This window comes from Medicago truncatula, chromosome 8 (genome assembly GCF_003473485.1).
Source record: "Medicago truncatula cultivar Jemalong A17 chromosome 8, MtrunA17r5.0-ANR, whole genome shotgun sequence".
NCBI classification, from domain to species: domain Eukaryota; kingdom Viridiplantae; phylum Streptophyta; class Magnoliopsida; order Fabales; family Fabaceae; genus Medicago; species Medicago truncatula.
In genome coordinates this window covers 45,443,748-45,464,643 of record NC_053049.1, presented here as the reverse complement: position 1 = coordinate 45,464,643, position 20,896 = coordinate 45,443,748, and the positions used below count along the sequence as shown (strand labels likewise).

The window sequence follows — 20,896 nt, the reverse complement described above, 5'->3', positions numbered from 1 at the left end:
CATATTGTTATGAGTGTAAACAAACAGTTACTATTGTTTTCATTGTTGGGGTTTCCCTTTGTTAAAGAGTTTTTATAATTGTCCAATAGGTTAATGACTTAAACACAAAAGTACAAAGTTTACAAACAGTTTTTGAAAGTATTACAATGTTTAGATTGTTCACTTGAACAGAGCCATTTCTTCTGTACTATCAAAAATTCCTTCTATAAGTACACGTTTGAACCTGTACATCATCAATGGGCAAATTGTCTTCTGGGAAGGCGCATGGCCCAATTTTCTCAACTCCTTGGTCTGGCAACAGGCCACATGGCGCAGGAGTCACACCACTTGAAACCCCAGCAATATAGGTGCAATTCCATGGAAGTTTTTTAGCCTTCTTTGCTAATCCAATGGTTACATTAGATATGCAGATTCCAGTAAATGGTGCATTAGATATACCCTCCAACTTTGCTGCCATAGTCACATTTTCAGCAACCATATCGCGATAATTAATATTCTGAACCACAGGAATTGCATTAGGATCATAGTTGTTATCAGCGTGAGAACCATAATCTCCTGTCATCCAAAATGCCCATTTCATGGTTTTCATAGTCATTCTTCTAACATATATGTCCTTGACATATCCTCCTCTTCCAACAGCAGTTTTGATCCTAACTCCTGATTCCGAATTGATCGCCACAATGTCCTCGGCCCTGACGTCTTGAATCCCACCAGACATTTCGCTCCCTAAAGCAATCACAGCACTGGTTGGAGAAATACAAGTGAGTCTTCTTATTACCAGCTGCTTAGTTGGCATTCCATAAGCTATACCATACTCATCCCAACCACTCTTCACGGCCACACAGTCGTCCCCAGACACTATATAACAGTCCTCAATTCGCGTGTTCGTACAAGAGTCTGCGTCAAAACCATGAAAATGTATTCAGTACTAGACTACACATTGTAACATCTTAAAAAAAAAATATATATTAAAATATTTACTAACATACCAGGGTTGATCCCATCTGTATTTGGTGAATTCACAGGAGCAAGAATTGTGATGCCTTGAACAATAATGTTGCTGCATTCAATTTCTTTATGTTAAAATACTTAGAACAATATAGTAGATTGATAATAGACATTGCAAAGAGAAAAAGATGAACCTGCTGTAAACAGGATGGACATTCCAGGATGGAGAATTAACCAAAGTAAGATTGGATATCTGTATATTATCCGAGTACATGATTTCAATCAGGTAAGGCCTAGTATAAGTGAGCTTCCCCTTGTGAAACTTTTGCCACCACAGTTCACCTTGTCCATCTAGTGTGCCATTGTTCCCTATTTGAATTCAATAATCAATAGAAGCAAATATTAGTTGGACTGGTTTATATTTTAATTCCAAAAGCATAACAGGATTGTACAAGCTCGATCTTCAATCAGCGACATCCTAAGACTTATTTAGACTAATTAAATGGGTTCCAAATATTACCTGTTATGACAACATCAGTGAGGTTGGTTCCAAAAATTAGACTGCTATACCTTCCACCCTGAGTGTCCCTCCCTCTACCATAAGACGGCAAGGGATCAATCACCGGCCATTCACTTTCATCCTAACAAAACACAAACATAGTATTGAAATACTTTAATTACATATGGTGAAGAGTTACGTTACATTTTCATATTCATATTGACAGGAAAAAGTTAGTTAAGCTATTATCAAACCTGAGAACCAAGAATGACAGCATCTTTGTGTAGGAATAAAGTGAAATGACTGGTGAGATTGAAGCTACCAGTCAACCATCTTCCTGGTGGAACATATAGTTGAGAACCACCATTTGATGAGTACTGACTCAAATGATCTATGGCTGACTGAAAAGCTTTTGTGTTCAAAGTATTTCCATCGCCGGCCGCTCCAAATTCTGTCACTGAGGCACTGTAAGCTCTGCAGCTCACAGCACAATACTCAAAATAGTAGTCCTCAACCGGTGTTTTGCGGCTCTCAACTATAGACAAGCTTGGCAAAGCAACCAACAAAGGTAGTAATAACAATAACACATCCATAGGAAAGAAAGATGAGAATGAAACAATGCTGTTTTGGTACCTGAGTTTCTTTGGAGAGAGTTGAGCTATTGATATGTGTACTTAGAGATGTGTATTGTGTATATATATTGGTATGTGTGTGTATTGGTAGTGACTATTGTGCATTATTTTTTGCTTTCTTTTTTGCTCTCCTCATTCCACCCACCCAACCACAAATCATATTTCTTATTCTGTCATGTGATAACATTAACAGGAATGTGATAAAGTTGCGGCCTGCAAATTTAGTTCTATCAAGTTTCTTTGCATTTAATTGGCAAAGAATGGATAGAATTTACTGAATCAAAATAATTGCATTTTAGTTGGAATTTGTTAAGTTGGTTTAGTCTAAGCATCTAAGGTCAAAAATGCATTTAAACATTAGATTCTAGTCCTTTTTTATAGCTTAAATTATCTAGGGGGGAAACTTACAATTACTAAAATTAGAACTAGGAAGGTAAAAAAATTAAATGCTTGCATAATTGACTTCCCTAAAGTAATTTCATTATGTGAAAAAATAATACATGTATTAGGTAATTTTGTGGAGGTTGGCATGCTAGTTGTCTAATGTTCATATAAAAAAATTAATGAATTGGCATGTGGAGTTTGAAAATATGCTATGAACTGAACAAAGTCTAAAATGTATCTATGCAAGACCATTTTGCACTTTTCGGTTCCACCTTCTTTTGCCTTCCATTTTCTAGCCATATTTTTTTCTCCTTAATGTGTGGTTCTCTTCCCTAGTCACCCACTTACATTCATGGATAGATATCAATCAAGCATGTACCTTTGAAGTTTATAGTGGTTCACTATCTGTTCTATTTTAAGCTCTAGTAGAGAATAAAGATAGTGGTATGGGCATACTATATTGTATAGTGCATTAATTTGGTGCCTAATCTTCCACTTATACATGCACAACTTGTGTTTTTTACATGATATTAGTGGGCATGACCTCACAATTTGGATTCCACACATTATGTGTGATGTATCAATCCATCTTGGTCATTTGATTTCAAATTAATAATATAAATTAATTAAAAGTGAGTTGATTAAGACGCAACGGGAATCGATTGATTTTAAATTAATGGCTGAGATCAATTAGTAAGTGCAAATACTTGCATTAATTAAAGCAGATAATCTATATCCATTACATGCAAAACCATCCACCATTAGTTCATTAGCATAGTTAGTTATCCTTAATTCCTTAATATTGAATTGAATTAAAGTAAAATGAGCACAAAGATTTTCACTAATGAGTTTTTCATGTGCTATGATTGCATAATTTTTAGTAGTTTCTCGTATCTGATTGATTATGGGTATGGCCAAGAGCACTCTTTGGATGGGTCCACATTGGTCACGGAATTTTGTTTCAACATGTATATGTGACATTGTGACCTACTAAAATACTATTTGCTCTTCTCCCGTGAATATTTGTAAGCATCTAAACAAGACACGAAGACACTCCCTCCCATGATCGATGCCATTGTCGATACTCTTCACGGACCAAACTTCATTTTCTTAAGAGAAAAATTAATCTCAATCATTTTCCATGTAAAATAGACCTGTGCATTCTCGTTATAAATTTCTCTTTTCGTATGATAAAAAAACACATTTAAACTTTTGTTTGCCTATGTTTTGTAAAGGTTTAATTACGCATGTAATTCCAAACAAAAATGGATTAATTTGATTTTAGTTACTGTAATAAAAAAATCTTGCAATTGTCACTTTCTTGTTCTAAAGAGTCTTAACGAAATATCAAATGTTAATCATTTACGATTTGAGTTGCACCCATGTTAGAATTTTTTCATTTAAAAAAGTTGAAGTGGCAAATTTTAGAGACGTGGTATGTGAAGCGACATACTTTATGCTATGAGGATAAATAAATCAAAAAATAGGCCAAAATCTACAAATTCAACCCAAAAACACATTCATGCCTTCAACCTAGAAAAAAGTAAACACAGCAAACTGCATTTCACTTCTGAATTGCGGCATAGAAACATGAAAAAGTCGATGAAAGCCGATCCCAGAACATTTGTTTCGACGTTTCTCGTTCCGGCTTGGAAAATGATATCCTCACCCTTGTCTATCACTTAAAAAACAAGTGGTAGATGTCCTGATTAAAAGTCGCCTCTTTGATTTCTCCTCGTAGTACTCAAGATCCTCAACATCTATCCCTATCTCCTTCCACCTCCTTCATCTCCATCTCCTAAACCCTACACATCTTTGTTAGCAATGTTGTGGACGACAATACATTAAAACTTTGTCACATCGGCTTTTTTCTGTAAAAAGTGAGCGGTTTCTCGAGCAAGAAAAACAAATAAGTTTAGAAGTAATATAAACTAGAAACATAATATGTCCAAAAATATGAGCTAATGAGCTATAAAAAAAATAAAATGAATAAGTGATATAAATAATTGGAAAAATAGATTTTTTAAGTTAACAGGACGCACCAATTTGAATGAGAATGTCTATCTAATATCTCAACACCCCCACCTAAAATAACATGTTAAACGGGTTAACCTGTTGAGCTCAACTTATTTTGCCAATAATAAATAAGTTACCTTGTCAAGTGTTAAAAAAATTAATATCCTTAAAAATACATCAACCCAATATTTTTAATCCTCTGGTTTTTGGAAGAAATGATTTTTGTACTGTCAAATTCAACAAGAAGTAAGTAAAGTTTGACCAATAATTATTTTAATTAAGATTCCAATTCAGGTTCTTCCATATCATTTACCCATTTTTTATTTATTTTGAGAGGATCCATATTGTATAAGAAAAAGTGTTATTAAATCTCTTATCAAGTTCATATCTTTTTTTTTTACAAAGTTTACATCCATTTGAGGAAAAACCGAAAAAGTGTTCTAATTTTTATTTTTTTTTGGAGGGAAATGTCACGTGATTTCTTGTTATTTTCATCCGGCTTTTATTCCGTTGTCTCTTAGTTAATTTAGCTTATTGTCCAGGCTATTCTTTCATTTTGAACTTAATCAACCAAATCAGATGTTGAATTTTTTTATAGAATTTATTATTCCATCCTAATTTGTTTCTCATACGTCCTTCACTTTTTCCATTTTACCCATGTTTGAATTATATAACCAAACATTTTTCTACAATATTTTGGATTATATAATCACAATCCGATAAAAACTATAAAAAAAAAAAAAAAAACACCTTCAAATTATCATGGTTCCACCAATTCTTGTTTCAAAACGATTTAGAAAACATAACCCGAAATAAATATAAACTATTCAGATTATATAATATGAACCGTGTCAAACCCCCCATCAGACCAGCTTCTAAGAGAACTTGTGGTCTATATGTTGACATATTCCATATTATATAATTCAGATGCATAAAATATATGTTCGTATTATATAATCCAAAATGTGTGGACACATAGAACATACATGTTTCACCATAAGGCACACATATTTGCATTTTTAGACCGAATTTGCAACACAAATCAAACCATATTATTGGCGCACATCAAAATTAAAACAAACCATATGATAATCATTAAAAGTCATGGCCATTGTATCCTAATTGTATAAATATTCAAATCAAAATATTCAGCGGTCATGGCCAAATGATACAAATTCAAACGTACTAACATAACAAATCATAAAAAGTCGTAAAAATAAAAAATACACAAATACAACTAGGTAGAAGCATGCCCACCCATATCACCCCTCCTTAGGCGATACATCATCCTACCATGAGCCTCGACAATTATCTGCTTCAAGCCCTGTTAGATTGGACCTCCCCGATCCACTTTATCATTGGTTAGTATTCCAATTGCTATGTCCCTAATGTGGTCTAACGGTGGGCCCATGTATACCTGTTGCATTTTCCTCTCTTCTCAACCTTAAGGGGGTATATAATTCAAACGAGGTAAAACTGAAATAAGAGAGGGTGCGTGAGTGGCTTGGAGGGTGGAAAAAGAAATCATTTTCTTTTTCTTATACTCTATATTTTTTTTAGTGGAAAGCACAAAGACCAAGTCACTTCTTAAACTTTTTTTTTATGTCTTCGACCAAAAAAAATTAATGACTATTACTTTTTTCACTCTATGAGATTCCCGCGAGCCCTATTATTCGGATTCTATAATTCAAACATCATTTCAGATTATGAAATCCGAAACCTCCCTATATTACAACTCAAAATCAGAAAACATTCCCTTTTCTATAGCTTCTATATTTGCTTTAAAACCTCTCTCCAACCACAAAATCCGAAAACTACATATTGGGTGAATCTTTGCAATTTTTTGTTCAAAATCATCACATTTCAAACTTCATCAAACATCAAAATCAAGGTTAGGTCACATTCCCTCTGCATGTAACTGTTTGGGTTCGATTTTTTTTCTTCTTCTGAAACTCTGAAGTTGTTCGGATTATACATCCGAATAAGATTGATGTTGTTCGAGTTTTATAATCTGAAATGTACAAGTGCTAGTTCCTGCCCTATTTTTCTGGAAGTGTCGTGGATTTTTGTTAATTGCCTGTATATTTGATTTTTGCATGTCACAGGTATGGATCACATCAGAAATCAAATACAAGAGATGCATGCTTCTTTAGGCGTGAGTGGATGGACATGAATGAAGCGAAGGGGATAGTGGGTTGAAAACATTATTTCACATTGACAACAAATTTCACATTTTTTTAGTATATGCAAAATAGTAGAAAAAATAGAGAATATTGACAAAATACATTACTTCACATTCACGACAAATTTGCATTTGCAATAACTAAAGATGTTTTTTTTTTCTTTTCATTTTTCACATTAGTAAGTAATTTATAATTTTTTGTTTTTGTTTTTGATATATGTAACAACGTTTATTTTTGTTTTTCCTACCACGTGAAAGTCACTTATTGTTTGCTAACATGACATTGACGATGTGACAATCGAGGTCCACGTGGTACCAAAAATGATGTGGTATGTCACGTCAACATGCAAAATTATCACTTAGATGTAAAGACGATGTGACAATCGAGGTCCACGTGGTATCAAATATGACGTGGCATGTCACGTCAACATGCAAAATTATCACTTAGATGTAAATCTACCACAAATTATATCCGAGACTAAAACAATGAAACTTTTAAATTATAGGAACAAAATCTACCACAAATAATTGGAAGAAGTAAAACCATCAATTGAAACCTAAATTACCCTTGGTATATTTGACTTAAACTCGCTAATGAAAAGTCCAAACCTTGGACTAGGGTCTTAATTTAAGAGCATCCTTTCAGAAAGGACAATACGGTGAGCCGGTTTTGTGGTTTGTGGATTTGTTCTATATCATGCTATATATGCACACCAAATGAACGGTTAATAAAATCAATAACAAATAGTTCAGAAAAGGGACGAAGAAAACCATTACAAAATATCGTTACAGTTCATAATGACAAATGGAGATTGCTTTTGTCTTTAAAAAATCTATGTGCATGAGAATATCAGATTCAACTTTTTTCTTTCTTTCTCATTGTGAAATTGCAACACTTATAGCACTTTGTTTATCTACCAATGTCGACAAATGAATTTGATGGCTCCATAACTTGAAATAAATTGAAAAGGAAATAGTTGAAATTGGTTTAGTGTTAGGATAAGATTGCCAACCAACAAACCCCGTGGGTCTACACGTTTTGGCTTAATAGTTTTTCATTTTTCATAATATATTTCAGCTTTCAGTACGGATTAATAATTCTAAGAGGAATAAACTCTATTTCAGCTTCAGGAAGAAGCTCAAATTGACATCAAATTAATGTCAATTATTTTTTGGATAATTGTCGTATATGATATAATTTACATTGTTTAGACTTGAATGCACGAGGAATTCTACAACACTACAACTACGATACACACAATCAAATACAGTAGTAATAATTTATTTGGTGAAGGAAATGATTTTCAAGTATTATTTCCTTAAAAAAATATATATATTATTTCCTATAATATAAGCCTCTAAATCGGTCGTAACTTTAATGAATTGTTTTTGGACATGCACATGGTCACAGTCAGACTGTGGACATATCAACTATATCCTGAAGATCCAATTTATGTCTTGGCAGGCACACACGAGGTAACCCAATAACATTACAAAATATACAACCCGGGACATGACGCAAGAGCTATGATAACACATGCCATTCAAAAAGGAAAATTGCTCATCACGGTCAATGAATTCTGGATTTTCATTTTCCACGGCAGATAACTGTTGAGGTTTTTCCCGGTAGTTAACTGCAGTTGATTTCAAATAAATTCGGCAGCTAATAGCCGAAGGGACATTTAAGTAATTTACATGTGTTTCTCAACCCTTTGAAATGTGTCAACAACAATTTTCTTCTCTTCTGAAAGAAGAATTTTGCTGTATGGTCCGTTACGTTAGTTGTGTCTAAAGAGGTTGACCACATGCTTTTGATTGAGTTGGTTAGGTTCCCTTTCCTCCAAAATATAGTATCGTACTTCAACTTCGTACATATTATACATAGCTATATACAAACATTTCTTGATCCTTAAGTTCTCTACTGTTTTTGAGTTTATTTATAGTATAAACAAGTTGGTGTGCTCGTGTCGCACTTGATTCTTTGAGCCCCACCAAACTGCAACTGGTAAATGAAATACATACCTACACATAAAATAAAATCAAAAGGACCATGACCATGTCCCATTAAACATTATTGTTCAATATAAAAATTGAAAAAATGTCTTAGTTAAGTTGACATTCTAATCTATATATGCAACAAAGTTGAACATTTAACCTAGTGATTATTTAGTTATTAAAGTAATCACTTTTTTAATTAATACTTGTTTACTTGTAAATCTGCTTTCAGTTTAGCCCACAGGGCTTACACCCGGTATTCAAATTGTATGGTAATCAAGTCATCTATATAAACTCATAGACCTCATGCTCCTGCTAAAGGTATAAACCAAGCATCAATTATTCATTTATTTAGCAAAATGAATACCACTACTGTCCATCATTTTGAATCTTCAGAAATTGCAAACTTGAACTGCAGGTTCAGATGCTCAAGATCAAGACCACTTCCGAAGAGAGGGCAGATAAAATCAAAGATAGTAGCCAATGTTTGTCATTCCATTGTCTCTGTTATTTACAGAGCTTCATCACTTGGCTTGCATTCTTCAACAAAAAACTAACTAGTCATTTTTGAAGCATGGCTGCATGAAGCATATATATTGTATATATCTATCTACTTTCATCTATATATTTTACATTATTCTTGTAACTTTCATCTACTTGTGCTAGCCTACTAGAGCATGAGATCTTTATTGGTTAATCATCAAATACCATGAGACCTAGCTTGATGACAATATTATTTAGTGAGTTACTCTGTGCGCTTCTACCATTGTACTAAGACAAACTTTCATATAACTTTTATTCAACGCATTTTATACTTTCTCTACCTATTTTAACCATCAAACGAGCCTTGAGCCATTGGAATCTACACAAGTATACAAGGAACACAAAATTTCCCATCAACTCAAGAGTGTCCAAGCTAAAAAATAATAATGATGCTAGTTTTCATAAAGCAAATCGCCACAAATGCTTACAAAACGTTTTTACTTAGAAGCATTTGCTTACAAGACGTTATTATAATAGTGTCCTGTCTTGTGAATTGAATTCAACGTAACGTCAAAATAGTCTAGGTTGCTCTAGCAAACAAACCAAATCCACCATCAAAATAAGTTTAGCAGTACTATAAACTCAGCATAATATGTTCAACAAAACGAGCTACAGAAAAAATAATGGAATAAGTAAAATAAATAACCCAAAAAATATATTTTTTAAATTAACCTGATAAGCCAACCTACCCTGCCCTTCATTGCTCCAATATTTCCGTGGGTTAAACGAGGCTGACAAACATGTGTGATTACCCCATCTTTTTTTTCATGTGGTGGCCAGGGTTTGAACCACGAACCTTGCATATTTTTATGCATACCAACTGAACTAAGCTCACGAGGACGTGTGATTACCGCATCTAAAATAATACTAGTAGATTACATTGATTAATCCGTTGAACTCAATTTATAGAGTCACCCGTTATAAAGTTATAAATAAGTCACCTTGTAAAAAGTTTGGAAGTGCGAAAAATTAGTTACTAGAAAACACATTATCAAATTTTTTTTGGTCTTAACCCTCCAATTTCCAAGAGCATGTGCGGCCTTGGGCATAGGTTTGGGGTGTGAACACCTAGGTCCAATGTTTCATACAGGAAGTGTATATAGAAAAACATGTTTATAAGAGGATTTGTATAATAAAATGAAACTATGGGGCCCAAACATGAACATAGTTTTCAGATCTATTGATATTGTTTTATATACACCCCCAATCAAGTGTTTTCATCGCTATTTACTACAAAGTGAGCGAAACAAAAACTTGGGAAATTTAGATCATGAAAATGAAGAAATTGATGACAATTCAAATATTTCTTTTTTTGGTAGTGACCGGGATTTGAACCTCGAACCTTGCATATTTTATGCATTGTCCAAACCAATCGAACTAAGCTCACGAGGACAATTCAAATGTTTCTAATGATGTGTAACATGTATCTAGTGTTGAAAATATTAATGATAATTATGAAAACGAATTCCTCATTTAGATATTTATGATCTAATAAATTGAAAGAATCTTGATAATAAATAAAATGATATTATAGTTTTTTTTGAATAAAATAATATTATAGTTTTTTTAATAAAAAAATATATTATAGTTGAAAAAGGCTAACTTTTTTTGGTAGTGTGAAAAAAGGCTACTAAATAAATGAAAAATATATTTATTTTTTATTATTTAACGTGAATTTTGTAGAGAATCTTATTACAAAAGAAGCGAAGAAGTACCAGATATAAAACAGTAATAGTCCTATAAGTCTTAGCTCAACTCATAAAAATGTTAAAATTGTTAGGCCGGACGTCGTGATCGGGGTTCGAACTCTGATACCGCCGCTTTATGTGTGTGAGCAGGGGCGGATGGTAGTACAAGGGAGGGGTAGCCCTTGCTACCCAAAAAAAAAATATTTTTCTGAGCGAGTAGGTATATTTTTATATTTAGCTACCCCTAATAATATATAATTAGCTACCCCAAGTTTAATTTTAGATGAAATAATTTTTTCTATCTTTATTTAATTTCCGGTCGAACTTCAAATTATTTGATAATGTTGTATAAGAATCGAAAGATTAACACCCAAAAGAGATAAATAATAAATAATAACAATATTTTGTTTATTTAACAAATAAAGTAATACAATTGTAGGTCCACACACTCTCAGCCCACCAGCACCACACACTTTATAGCTATGTTTGTATTGGTTTGATACTTCCCGTCTCAATAACAACAATAAAGAAACATTTTTCAACAATAAAAATGATCAAGACAATAGTCATAGACAAATTAAATGTACAATGAGTTTCTTGCAAATAAACTATTTATTTACATTTGAAAAGACTAAAATTTGTTAATTTTAATCCTTAATTTTTTGTTAGAGATTAAATTCAAGACTAAAAACAGTTTTCTTTTAAAAAAAAAAATTAAAAAACAAAGACAAAAATTGAATAATTTTTTTAACCCTAAATTATAATTTATAGGACTAAAAATATATTTTATTCTTAAATTTAATATGTTTGTTTTAAAAAAAAAAATCTTCTTTATAGTTGGCCCTTGCATAAATTTTTTGCGAGCTTCGCCGCTGTGTGTGAGATTACGATGGCTTTGCCATCTCATCTATCTACCAAGAAAAAAATTAAAACAAAAAAAGGATAAAACTTATACTTTTTTTTATCACTTTTGTATATATATATATTCTTTCTGTTTTTATTTTTTATTTCTATAATTTATTTTTATATCTCCCGTTTTTCTAAGGGTTTGTTTTTCTGCTTTATGTCCCCCATTTTCATCTTGGAAAATGCTATTTCTCTAGAAAAATAGCATCAAGAATTTTTCAAGACATAGTTAGCAAGTTTTAATTGCATGATTTAATTGTTAACTTCCTATTTTTCTACCACACCTCCTTGAATTTTCACAAATAGTGCATTGTGATTGACTGCTCTTTATTCTTGAAGAATTCTTGATGTTATTTTTTTAAAGATATAGCATTGCTCATTTATCTTACTCATCTCAATCAATTAGGAAATATTTTGTTTTTCTTGCATAATTTTTTTTCTCTTTTATTAGAAATGGAAACAAAAGCCGCCCCTACTCCAAATTTAACGGGGAAAAATCGATTTAACTGTATGCGGGGATAATATGAATTTTTAATAGGGGGGTCAGAGTTGAGGGATGCTTATACCCGCCCTCACTTATTGGAATTTACATTAATAAATTTAATAATCTTATTTCCATTTTCTGTAAAATAAATATTAAACTATTTTAGTATATTGTTATTATTTCGAAACATGTTAATCAAAATTATCTTTCTCTTTTGAATATGGTTTATTAGATTTTTTATTACTAATTTAATTATTATTTTTGGTTGCTATGGAAAAAATGAAAAACATGCATTTTTTTTTTGTTGAAAAATACAATTTTTCGCGTGTGGGGGTTGGGCGGGGTCAGGAACCCATTCCCATTGAAGGCGGGGTTGGGTGTTTAATTTTTACCTCCGATAAGGTTTGGGGACGGGGACGGGGGCGAGGGCAGTGATGGTTAGACCTGCCTCGTTGCCATGCCCACTTTTATTTATCCATTCTTAGTATAATTAAAATATTTTAAATTAGTCCCCATAAACTTAGCTCATTTGGTATAGAAATCTCATAATATATGTAAAAGACTGAGTTTGAAACTCGGACACTCCACTTATCTCCTTAAGATGTAAGTTTTTGGCCATATATTATTTTTTTAAAAAAAATTTGCAATTAATTTTTTTGAAAGGTATATACGAATTAATTTCTCTTTTTGCCAAAAATAAAAAAAAAATCTCTTTTTTTTAACTAATGATTCAATTTCTCATATGCCAAATTTCATAATTTTACATTCTAAATAAGATAAATGTATTTACAATTTTTTTAAGGGATATAAAATTTAATTTCTCATATGCTAAATGCAATAATTTTATAAGAAAAAGAAATCTTGCTTTATGCTTATTTTCAATATGATAGCATTTTATTACTTTTCTTTTCTCTCAATAAAATAGAAACTTATTATTTTTGTCTCATACAAAATATTCTCTTATTTATTGTCCTCTCTAATATTTCTAATTCAAAACCATAAACTAATCTACCTCAATTTATTAATTTTTTCTATAAAAAACAATCATGTATTTTATAAACTTATATAGGTAAAACCAAATTTGTTTTTACTTTTAAGTTTTGATGATTTAATTTCAAATATTATTTCTATTTATGGAGATATGACATAAATGAAATCAATTCAAATTTCATTTATTATTCAAACAAAGAGATAAGATAACGTTTTTTTTTTTTTTAAACAAGGAGATACATAACTCTAATAATTTTTTTAATATAATACATGCATTAAGTTTTTTAGTTCAAATTTTGAAAAGAAAACTGTCAGTTAACTATGAATTAAAAAACTTATAATTTAGCCAAAATAAATTAAACATGCTGAAATTAAACAATGCAAATGACAAACGAATAAAAAACTTATAATTTAGCCAAAATAAATTAAACATGCTGAAAGAGTAGTTATTGGAAAAGTGGAATAATAACAAGGGCCCACTCTAATCTTGGTCTCCATTCTCCAACTCTCAGCAGCTCCCATATGATATGATGAGTGATCCAAAATAATTTCATCTTAACAGTGAGCTGTCACTCAACTGAACCTCGGCTGGCGTTGTTAACCATTGTCTCCCCTTCAACACCAAAAACCCTTCCTTCTTTCTATTTCTCACCGCCTTTAATTATCTTACCCTACTACATTCATCTCTTCCAATCATTCTATTTCTATTACTAGATTGCAAGATCTGCTTCCTTCAAATTCTCCTCACCTCTTCAAAGCTTTTAACTTTTAAACCCCGATTTGATTTCTTTCTCTAACTTTACAACATTGTCTTTTTCTTTTCCCTACAAACATGAAAGATTCAGATAAACTAATCTGGACTCCTAAATCTGCCGTCGGCACCCCTCTTTCCAATGGAGGTGTAGTAACAACAACAACAACAACAACTACACAATCCAAAATCTCCCACAAGCTTCTCCTCTTACTCATCCTCTTCGTTTCAATTACCTACGTTGTCTACTCGCTCAAACTCGTTTCCACTTCACGCGCTTGCATAGACACTCCATTCTCCACCGACACACTCTCAACTCTTCCACTCATCAATGCAACCTCAACCACCTCCGCCATCCGCCTCGTTACTCAACAAACCACCACTGACAACAAAACGGTGCTCCGGCACGTTGTTTTCGGAATCGCGGCGTCGGCCAAGCTATGGGAGCAAAGAAAAAACTACATCAAGCTATGGTACAGAGCAAAGGAAATGCGTGGTGTAGTATGGCTAGACAACAAGGTTAAAACCCAAAAGAACGAAAGTCGGCTCCCGCCGGTGAGAATCTCCGGCGACACTTCAAAATTCGCTTATAAAAACAAACAAGGTCACCGTTCCGCAATCCGAATCTCACGAATCGTATCGGAAACACTCCGGCTCGGAATGAAAGATGTACGGTGGTTCGTCATGGGTGACGATGATACCGTCTTCGTCACCGAAAATTTGATTAGGATTCTAAGAAAATACGATCATAATCAATTTTATTACATTGGAAGTTTATCTGAAAGTCATTTGCAGAATATTTTCTTTTCCTATGGTATGGCTTATGGTGGTGGTGGATTTGCTATAAGCTATCCTTTGGCGAAAGCGCTTCACAAAATGCAGGATCGGTGTATTCAACGGTATCCAGGATTGTATGGCTCAGATGATAGAATGCATGCTTGTATGGCTGAACTCGGTGTTCCACTCACTAAAGAAACGGGGTTTCACCAGGTGAGTGATTTAACTCGGTGTTTTTTTGATTTGTGCTGTCAGTGTCTTATCATGAAACGTGGTTCACTTATTATTACACTGTCTGTTTATTTTGTGGACCCGTTTTGGTTCGGTGGGTGTGAAACTGCTTTTCTACTTTGCAATTTCTTTTCTGTTTTTAATAACTGTTTGCTAATAATAATGGTGATCATAATAATTCATTCATTCAAGTGAAAGCTGTTTTTTATGTTTGGTACGTTGCACTCATTGAGTGTAATGTGAGTGAGAGTTTAGTTTTGCTTTACCCCTAACGAATTGCCATATTTAGGCTCTGATTGGCAAAAGTAAGACACACATTTAAACTTATAGCTCGTATGGCTAAAAGAGACTTGTTTGATAACCGTTGTTTTCTCACGAGTTTATAACTTATTTGCATGAGCTTATACTGTTTTTTTTTTATAAGTTAATTCAAGTAGCCTTACAACTTAAAACTTATAGCTTATAATTTTTTATCACATTTATTGCAATCTTAATTGAAAAAAAAAATAATTCAATATTATACATTTTTTACGATATTTCATATTTATTAGCTACTTTTTTTTTTTACAAGTATTTATTAGCTACTTTATATTCTAATTTTACCGAACAATCAACAAAAAGTTTTGCAATCTTAATCCAAGCTATTAGCTCATCGGCCATAAGTTAGTTTATCAGCTACCTGCTTTTTTACCGGGATTTTAGAGTATGCTTCGTTCCAATTTTGAAGAGGACAAAATTGATTTTGAAGGTGGAGAATTAATTCTAACATATTTGGTTGCCTTCGAATAGAATTTATTTTGCCTTTAAAATTGATTCTACTTGAAGTTAGAATTTGTACATTTTGATTCTTTCAAAATCAAACTTCATCATCGCCGAACCAAAAAATACCTTTAATTTTTATTTTTATTTTTTATGATCATAATAGTAGTAGAATTGTTGAAGCTGTAAATTTTCATTTTACCTTACCGGTTTATTTTTGGTCTTCAAGTTTATATTATTTGTGTCGGTGGTGACTTATGGGCACTGTGCATTAAATTTTTGTTCTTCTGATATCGTGGTGGATACTGAACTCTAGCATTTAATTTGTGGACAGTGGAATTTAATCACTGCTATGGTTTGCGGGTATTTTAAGTTTCCTGGTAGTAGTATTTAAATTTAAATTTGATTTAATATTAATAAAATAACATGTTTAGAGTTTAGATTTAGACCATTTACATTTAGTTACACTACCAAAAAAAAAAAAAAAGACCATTTAGTTTAGAAAAGGTTGGTGGCCGAAAACTTGATGCTTCTGCCGTTTTAGTGTTAAAATTTGACTTAATGATTGAAAGAGCTCCATGTGGAATACATGGTTGTTGCCTGGTCCCTAAGATGAAAGTGAGGCAACTAGGCAAATTCATAAGGGCTTTTACCTTTTCTCCTGATTTCTTTGAAGAATAGAAATATTTGCTATAAAATCTCCTTGACCGTGCCTGGGTTATCTCCCAAGGAGATCTTTATGGTTTTTGTGGTGTGCACCTAGCCACACATGTTTACAAATTAAAAAGGAATATTAATTATTATAATTACATTATTCCAATTTTTTAAAAAACAGGAAATGAATTTTGTTTTAAATTTTTAATAATAATAATAATAATATTAAGGTTTTGTCGTTTATTTTAAAAGTATTTTCATTTTCTAAAATTTGTGTTCATTTTAAATTGCTATCAAGAAGATGGAAGATTTTTTGTAGTAAACAATTGTAATATAAAGAAAATGGAAGATAAACTAAGAAGAATGCATATACCAAAAAACAAAAAATGAAAACAGTGTTTTGACATTTTCAATATTTTTTAAATTGCTTGATTTGTTTTTGAAAATTGTAAAAGAAAATGGTGAGAGAAATATTGGATCTTTTTTTTTCGGTTACTATTGGATCTATATTCTCTTATGTTTATTTTTTATAGGAACAACAAAAAATTATTAATTATAATGAAACCAAACACAAGGTGAACATGGTTTAACTTATACGCTTAATCAGACTACACATATAAGCTTGAGCTTGAGCACATAAGATAGGCTCTCAAAGCATCAGACACAATGTTTCAAAACACCCCCACAACCCAAATTCGCTCCACCTGCAAGACTTCACTAGACAGAGCAATAGGATAGCTCCTAAACTCACCTCTACAGATCTGAGAAAACAAAACTAACACAGAAACACCACTAGCTCCAAGGATTTTAAGAACAAATTTGAAGACGACGAGCCGACCCCCCATACACCACCGGTCACGATCTTTATAACCGAGTCTTATGTTTATTAGTTGAAGTAAAAATGAAAATAGGAAACATGTACAGTAAACAGGCCTAAATATTTTTACCATTCTCAAAACTGTATTTTATTTTGATGAATAAATCAGAGTTGCCATGCTAATGCTAGACAAGGAATGCAGTGTTGTGCATTTTATTAACTTAATTTTATACTGAGATCCTCTGGTTTATTGGAACAGTATGATGTGTATGGGAACCTGCTCGGTCTTCTTGCATCGCATCCGGTGACTCCATTAGTGTCACTGCACCACCTTGACGTGGTTGAGCCAATCTTCCCCAATGTGACTCGCGTAGAAGCCCTCCAACGGTTGACAATACCAATGAAGCTTGACTCAGCAGGGCTCATGCAGCAATCCATCTGCTACGACAAATCAAAGCACTGGACTGTTTCTGTTTCATGGGGTTTTGCTGTTCAGATATTCCGTGGCGTGTTTTCACCCCGAGAGATGGAAATGCCTTCAAGAACGTTCTTGAATTGGTACAGAAGAGCAGATTACACTGCATATGCATTCAACACGCGTCCGGTTAGCCGAAATCCATGTCAGAAGCCTTTTGTATTTTACTTCTCAAAGGCAAAATACAATGATACAACAGAACAAACACTGACTGAATATGAAAGGCATCGTGTTCCTCACCCAGAATGCCGGTGGAAGATGGCCAATCCTTCTTCTGTTGACAGAGTGGAGGTATATAAGAAGCCAGATCCACATCTATGGGATAGAGTAAGTTATTGTCATAGTCTTCGTACACTTGCCACCCGATTTTGACTGCTTTTAATTTCAAGTTTTTACTTGAAAATTTTACTGGTTTGGTGGCACTGCTATAATTTGATTTTGGTTTTTGCTTTGGTATATATTTTACAGGCTCCAAGGAGAAACTGTTGCAGAGTTATGAGGTCAAAGAAGAAAGGAACCATGGTGATAGATGTGGGTATGTGTAGGGAAAGTGAGGTAAGTGAAGCATAGTTTCATCATGTCACTGTCAAATGAAATATATTAGGGAGGTGGATCAATCTTATGCATTATCTTCTCTTGAAGCTCCATACCAAAATTCCTTTATTTATTCATTGGGTGGCTCACTCCCACGAAGTGAAATTTTGTAATTCTTTCCCAGGGTTCACTGAAAATAGGTGAGTTGAGGAAAAGTCCATGTACAAAGAAGTTTGTAGTTTTAAACAATTAGATTTATATTAGATGGGACAATAACAGAAGTTTACTTTGTATTATCGTTGAAGAGCCATGCTTATTAATATCATGTGCCAGTCTGCTATTTTTACATTCTTTAATTATGTTTTCAAACGGGAATAGCTCTTCTTATCAATTTGATAATGTTATAATTAATTTGCTTTTTGTATTATGTATTAACCCCAATGCAATGAGAAAAATGAAGATGAAAATCACAAAAATTCTCCTAACTCACAGTAATTAGGGACCGACTCATCAACTTGTCAACTTTTTTTTTTTTTTTTTTTTTTTTTATCAATGGGTTATACATCATTTAAAATGAAGCAACCAAACAGCTCATGTATCTGAATTTGTCTACTAAGCTTGTATTCTTCCACAAATTTATTTGCGGTTAATTTTTATTTTTTAAAGGGTTAATTAAGTTTTTGGTTCGTATAAATATCTGCAGTTTTGTTTTTAGTCTTTATAAAAATAAATCACACTTTTTAATCCCTACAAAATTTTCCGTTAGTGTTTTTAGTCCTTGTTAAATTAAAATTTGTTTAATTATACTTAAACTTTTATATTTTTTAATAATTTTTTACATACTTGTTTAAAATATTATAAAAGGTTCCGCCACAATAAATTAGCTCAAAATTTTATTTTTAGGTCCATATTTTTGTTAGTTTTATCTTGAATTTTTGGCGATTTAAAAATTTTATATTTAATTCATTACATGTTAAAAAATTCAAATTTTTTTATAAAAAATTCAATTTTTTTTATAAAAGAGATTATTATAATGTTCTTAACATGTCTCTTAAAAAATCCTTTAAAAATATAAAAGTTTAATTATAATTAAATAAATTTCAATTTAATAGGGACCAACACATACTTTTAGTCTTTGTAAAATTAAAATTTGCTTAATTGTGCTTAGACTTTTAAATTTGTAACATATTTTTCACATACTTACTTAGAATATTATACAAAGTTCCTCCGTAAAAAAGTAACTTAAAATGTTATTATTAGGTCCAAATTTTCATTAATATAATCTTCAAAATTTGGCTTTTAGAAAAATTCATATTTAATTCATTACATGTTAAAAAACTAAAAAAAATTAATAAAAGAGTGTCTTACGATGTTATGAACATGTATATAAAAAATCTTTCAAAAATTTAGAAGTTTAAGCATAATTAAACAAATTTAATTTAACAGGGACTAAAAACACAAATAGTAAATTTTTTAAGGACTAAAAAATGTGATTTATTTTTATAGGGACTAAAAACAAAACTGCAGATATTTATAGGAACCAAAAACTTAATTAACCATTTTTTAAATAACTGCAACATAGTATTTCTTATAACAATAAAATTGTTAAAAAAATGAAAAAATGTTATTAATTTTTCGTTTGACTATCGAGGCCGTCAACCCGCCATTAAGCCAAGCGGTGTGGAATTTTTGGATTCGATCATCTAAATTGACTCTGCCTATTTCGTCCTATTTTTGACGGGCTTTAAGTGAGGTGGATCTAAATGGAGCGGGTCAATCTGCTTCATCATCCCTAACTAAAAAGTCAAATATAATTTTTAAATTCTTTTAAACAAACCGCCCCTATGTCAGTTGGCTTTTCAGTAATATCCACTATATTTATATGAACTCGTCAATTGATTAGATTGAATCAATGTAGGAAATAAGATACATTAGACACGAATTTAGTTTGTTTTTATCATTAAAACACTATACTTTACCGTAGAATACAAAACTTAAAGTTAACACAATCTATCCTTTAATCTAAATAAGGGTTAAAGAAAAGCTTGACATGACAAACTTTTAAAGTAAGAATCATTAATCGGTTACTTTGACTCTGTTTGGTAAAAATAGCGGATAGCTGATAAGTTAGCTGATAGCTTTTAGCTGATAAGCTAGCTGGTAGCTTTTAGCTTATAAGCTGACTGAAGTGTTTGGTAAAAATAGCGGTTCAACTAGCTGATAAATGTAAAATGACATAAAAGGTATTCTTAATTCATAATAAAAATTATATCATTAATTTAAGTATTTGTAATTTTGTAAACTAATTTTTCTTTAAAAAAATACTTTAAATTTATTAATTTAATATATCCTATGTATTATAAATTAAATTAAATTTTATTCACTAAAATTTTATCTTATATTTATTATCATTTAAGTGTTTCTACTTTATAAAGAAAATAACATTTACCTCAAAAACAAAAAAAAAGGTAGCACTAATAGAGCAATACTAATAACAGAGAATAAAGAAAATAACACTTACCTCAAAAAAAAAAAAAAAAAAGTAACACTAATAGAATAATACTACCTCCGGTCCTATTTATAAGAGAAATTTAGGTCAACAAAAGTGAATGTATTTGAACTGAATTTTTA

The 20,896-nt window shown here is 31.8% G+C and overlaps 2 protein-coding genes across 2 annotated transcripts; one reads left to right on the top strand and one right to left on the bottom strand.

The window, feature by feature from the left end:
• Positions 1-4: 4 nt before the first annotated feature.
• On the bottom strand, positions 5-2,906 carry LOC25502095 (probable polygalacturonase). The gene is made up of 5 exons (XM_013591638.3): positions 1,702-2,906; positions 1,469-1,589; positions 1,143-1,317; positions 990-1,060; positions 5-897 (listed from the first exon to the last, which is right to left on the bottom strand). The coding sequence occupies exons 1-5, from the start codon at positions 2,038-2,040 to the stop codon at positions 191-193; spliced, it is 1,413 nt and encodes a 470-aa protein (XP_013447092.1). The 5' UTR covers positions 2,041-2,906; the 3' UTR covers positions 5-190.
• Positions 2,907-13,758: 10,852 nt separating this feature from the next.
• Positions 13,759-18,634, top strand: LOC25502094 (uncharacterized). The gene is made up of 3 exons (XM_013591637.3): positions 13,759-15,008; positions 17,516-18,058; positions 18,200-18,634. Exons 1-3 carry the CDS (start codon positions 14,100-14,102, stop codon positions 18,299-18,301), a joined length of 1,554 nt encoding a protein of 517 aa, XP_013447091.1. The 5' UTR covers positions 13,759-14,099; the 3' UTR covers positions 18,302-18,634.
• The last annotated feature ends 2,262 nt before the right edge of the window (positions 18,635-20,896 follow it).

Excerpts from the sequence above, each read along its gene's own strand:
- LOC25502095 (XM_013591638.3), bottom strand. The coding sequence starts at position 2,040 with ATGGATGTGTTATTGTTATTACTACCTTTGTTGGTTGCTTTGCCAAGC. Across the intron at positions 1,590-1,701 it reads CTGTCATTCTTGGTTCTCAG|GATGAAAGTGAATGGCCGGT; the intron begins GTTTGATAATAG and ends GTGTTTTGTTAG. Across the intron at positions 1,061-1,142 it reads GTCCATCCTGTTTACAGCAG|CAACATTATTGTTCAAGGCA; the intron begins GTTCATCTTTTT and ends AATTGAATGCAG.
- LOC25502094 (XM_013591637.3), top strand. The coding sequence starts at position 14,100 with ATGAAAGATTCAGATAAACTAATCTGGACTCCTAAATCTGCCGTCGGC. Across the intron at positions 15,009-17,515 it reads AAGAAACGGGGTTTCACCAG|TATGATGTGTATGGGAACCT; the intron begins GTGAGTGATTTA and ends TTATTGGAACAG. Across the intron at positions 18,059-18,199 it reads ATCCACATCTATGGGATAGA|GCTCCAAGGAGAAACTGTTG; the intron begins GTAAGTTATTGT and ends TATATTTTACAG.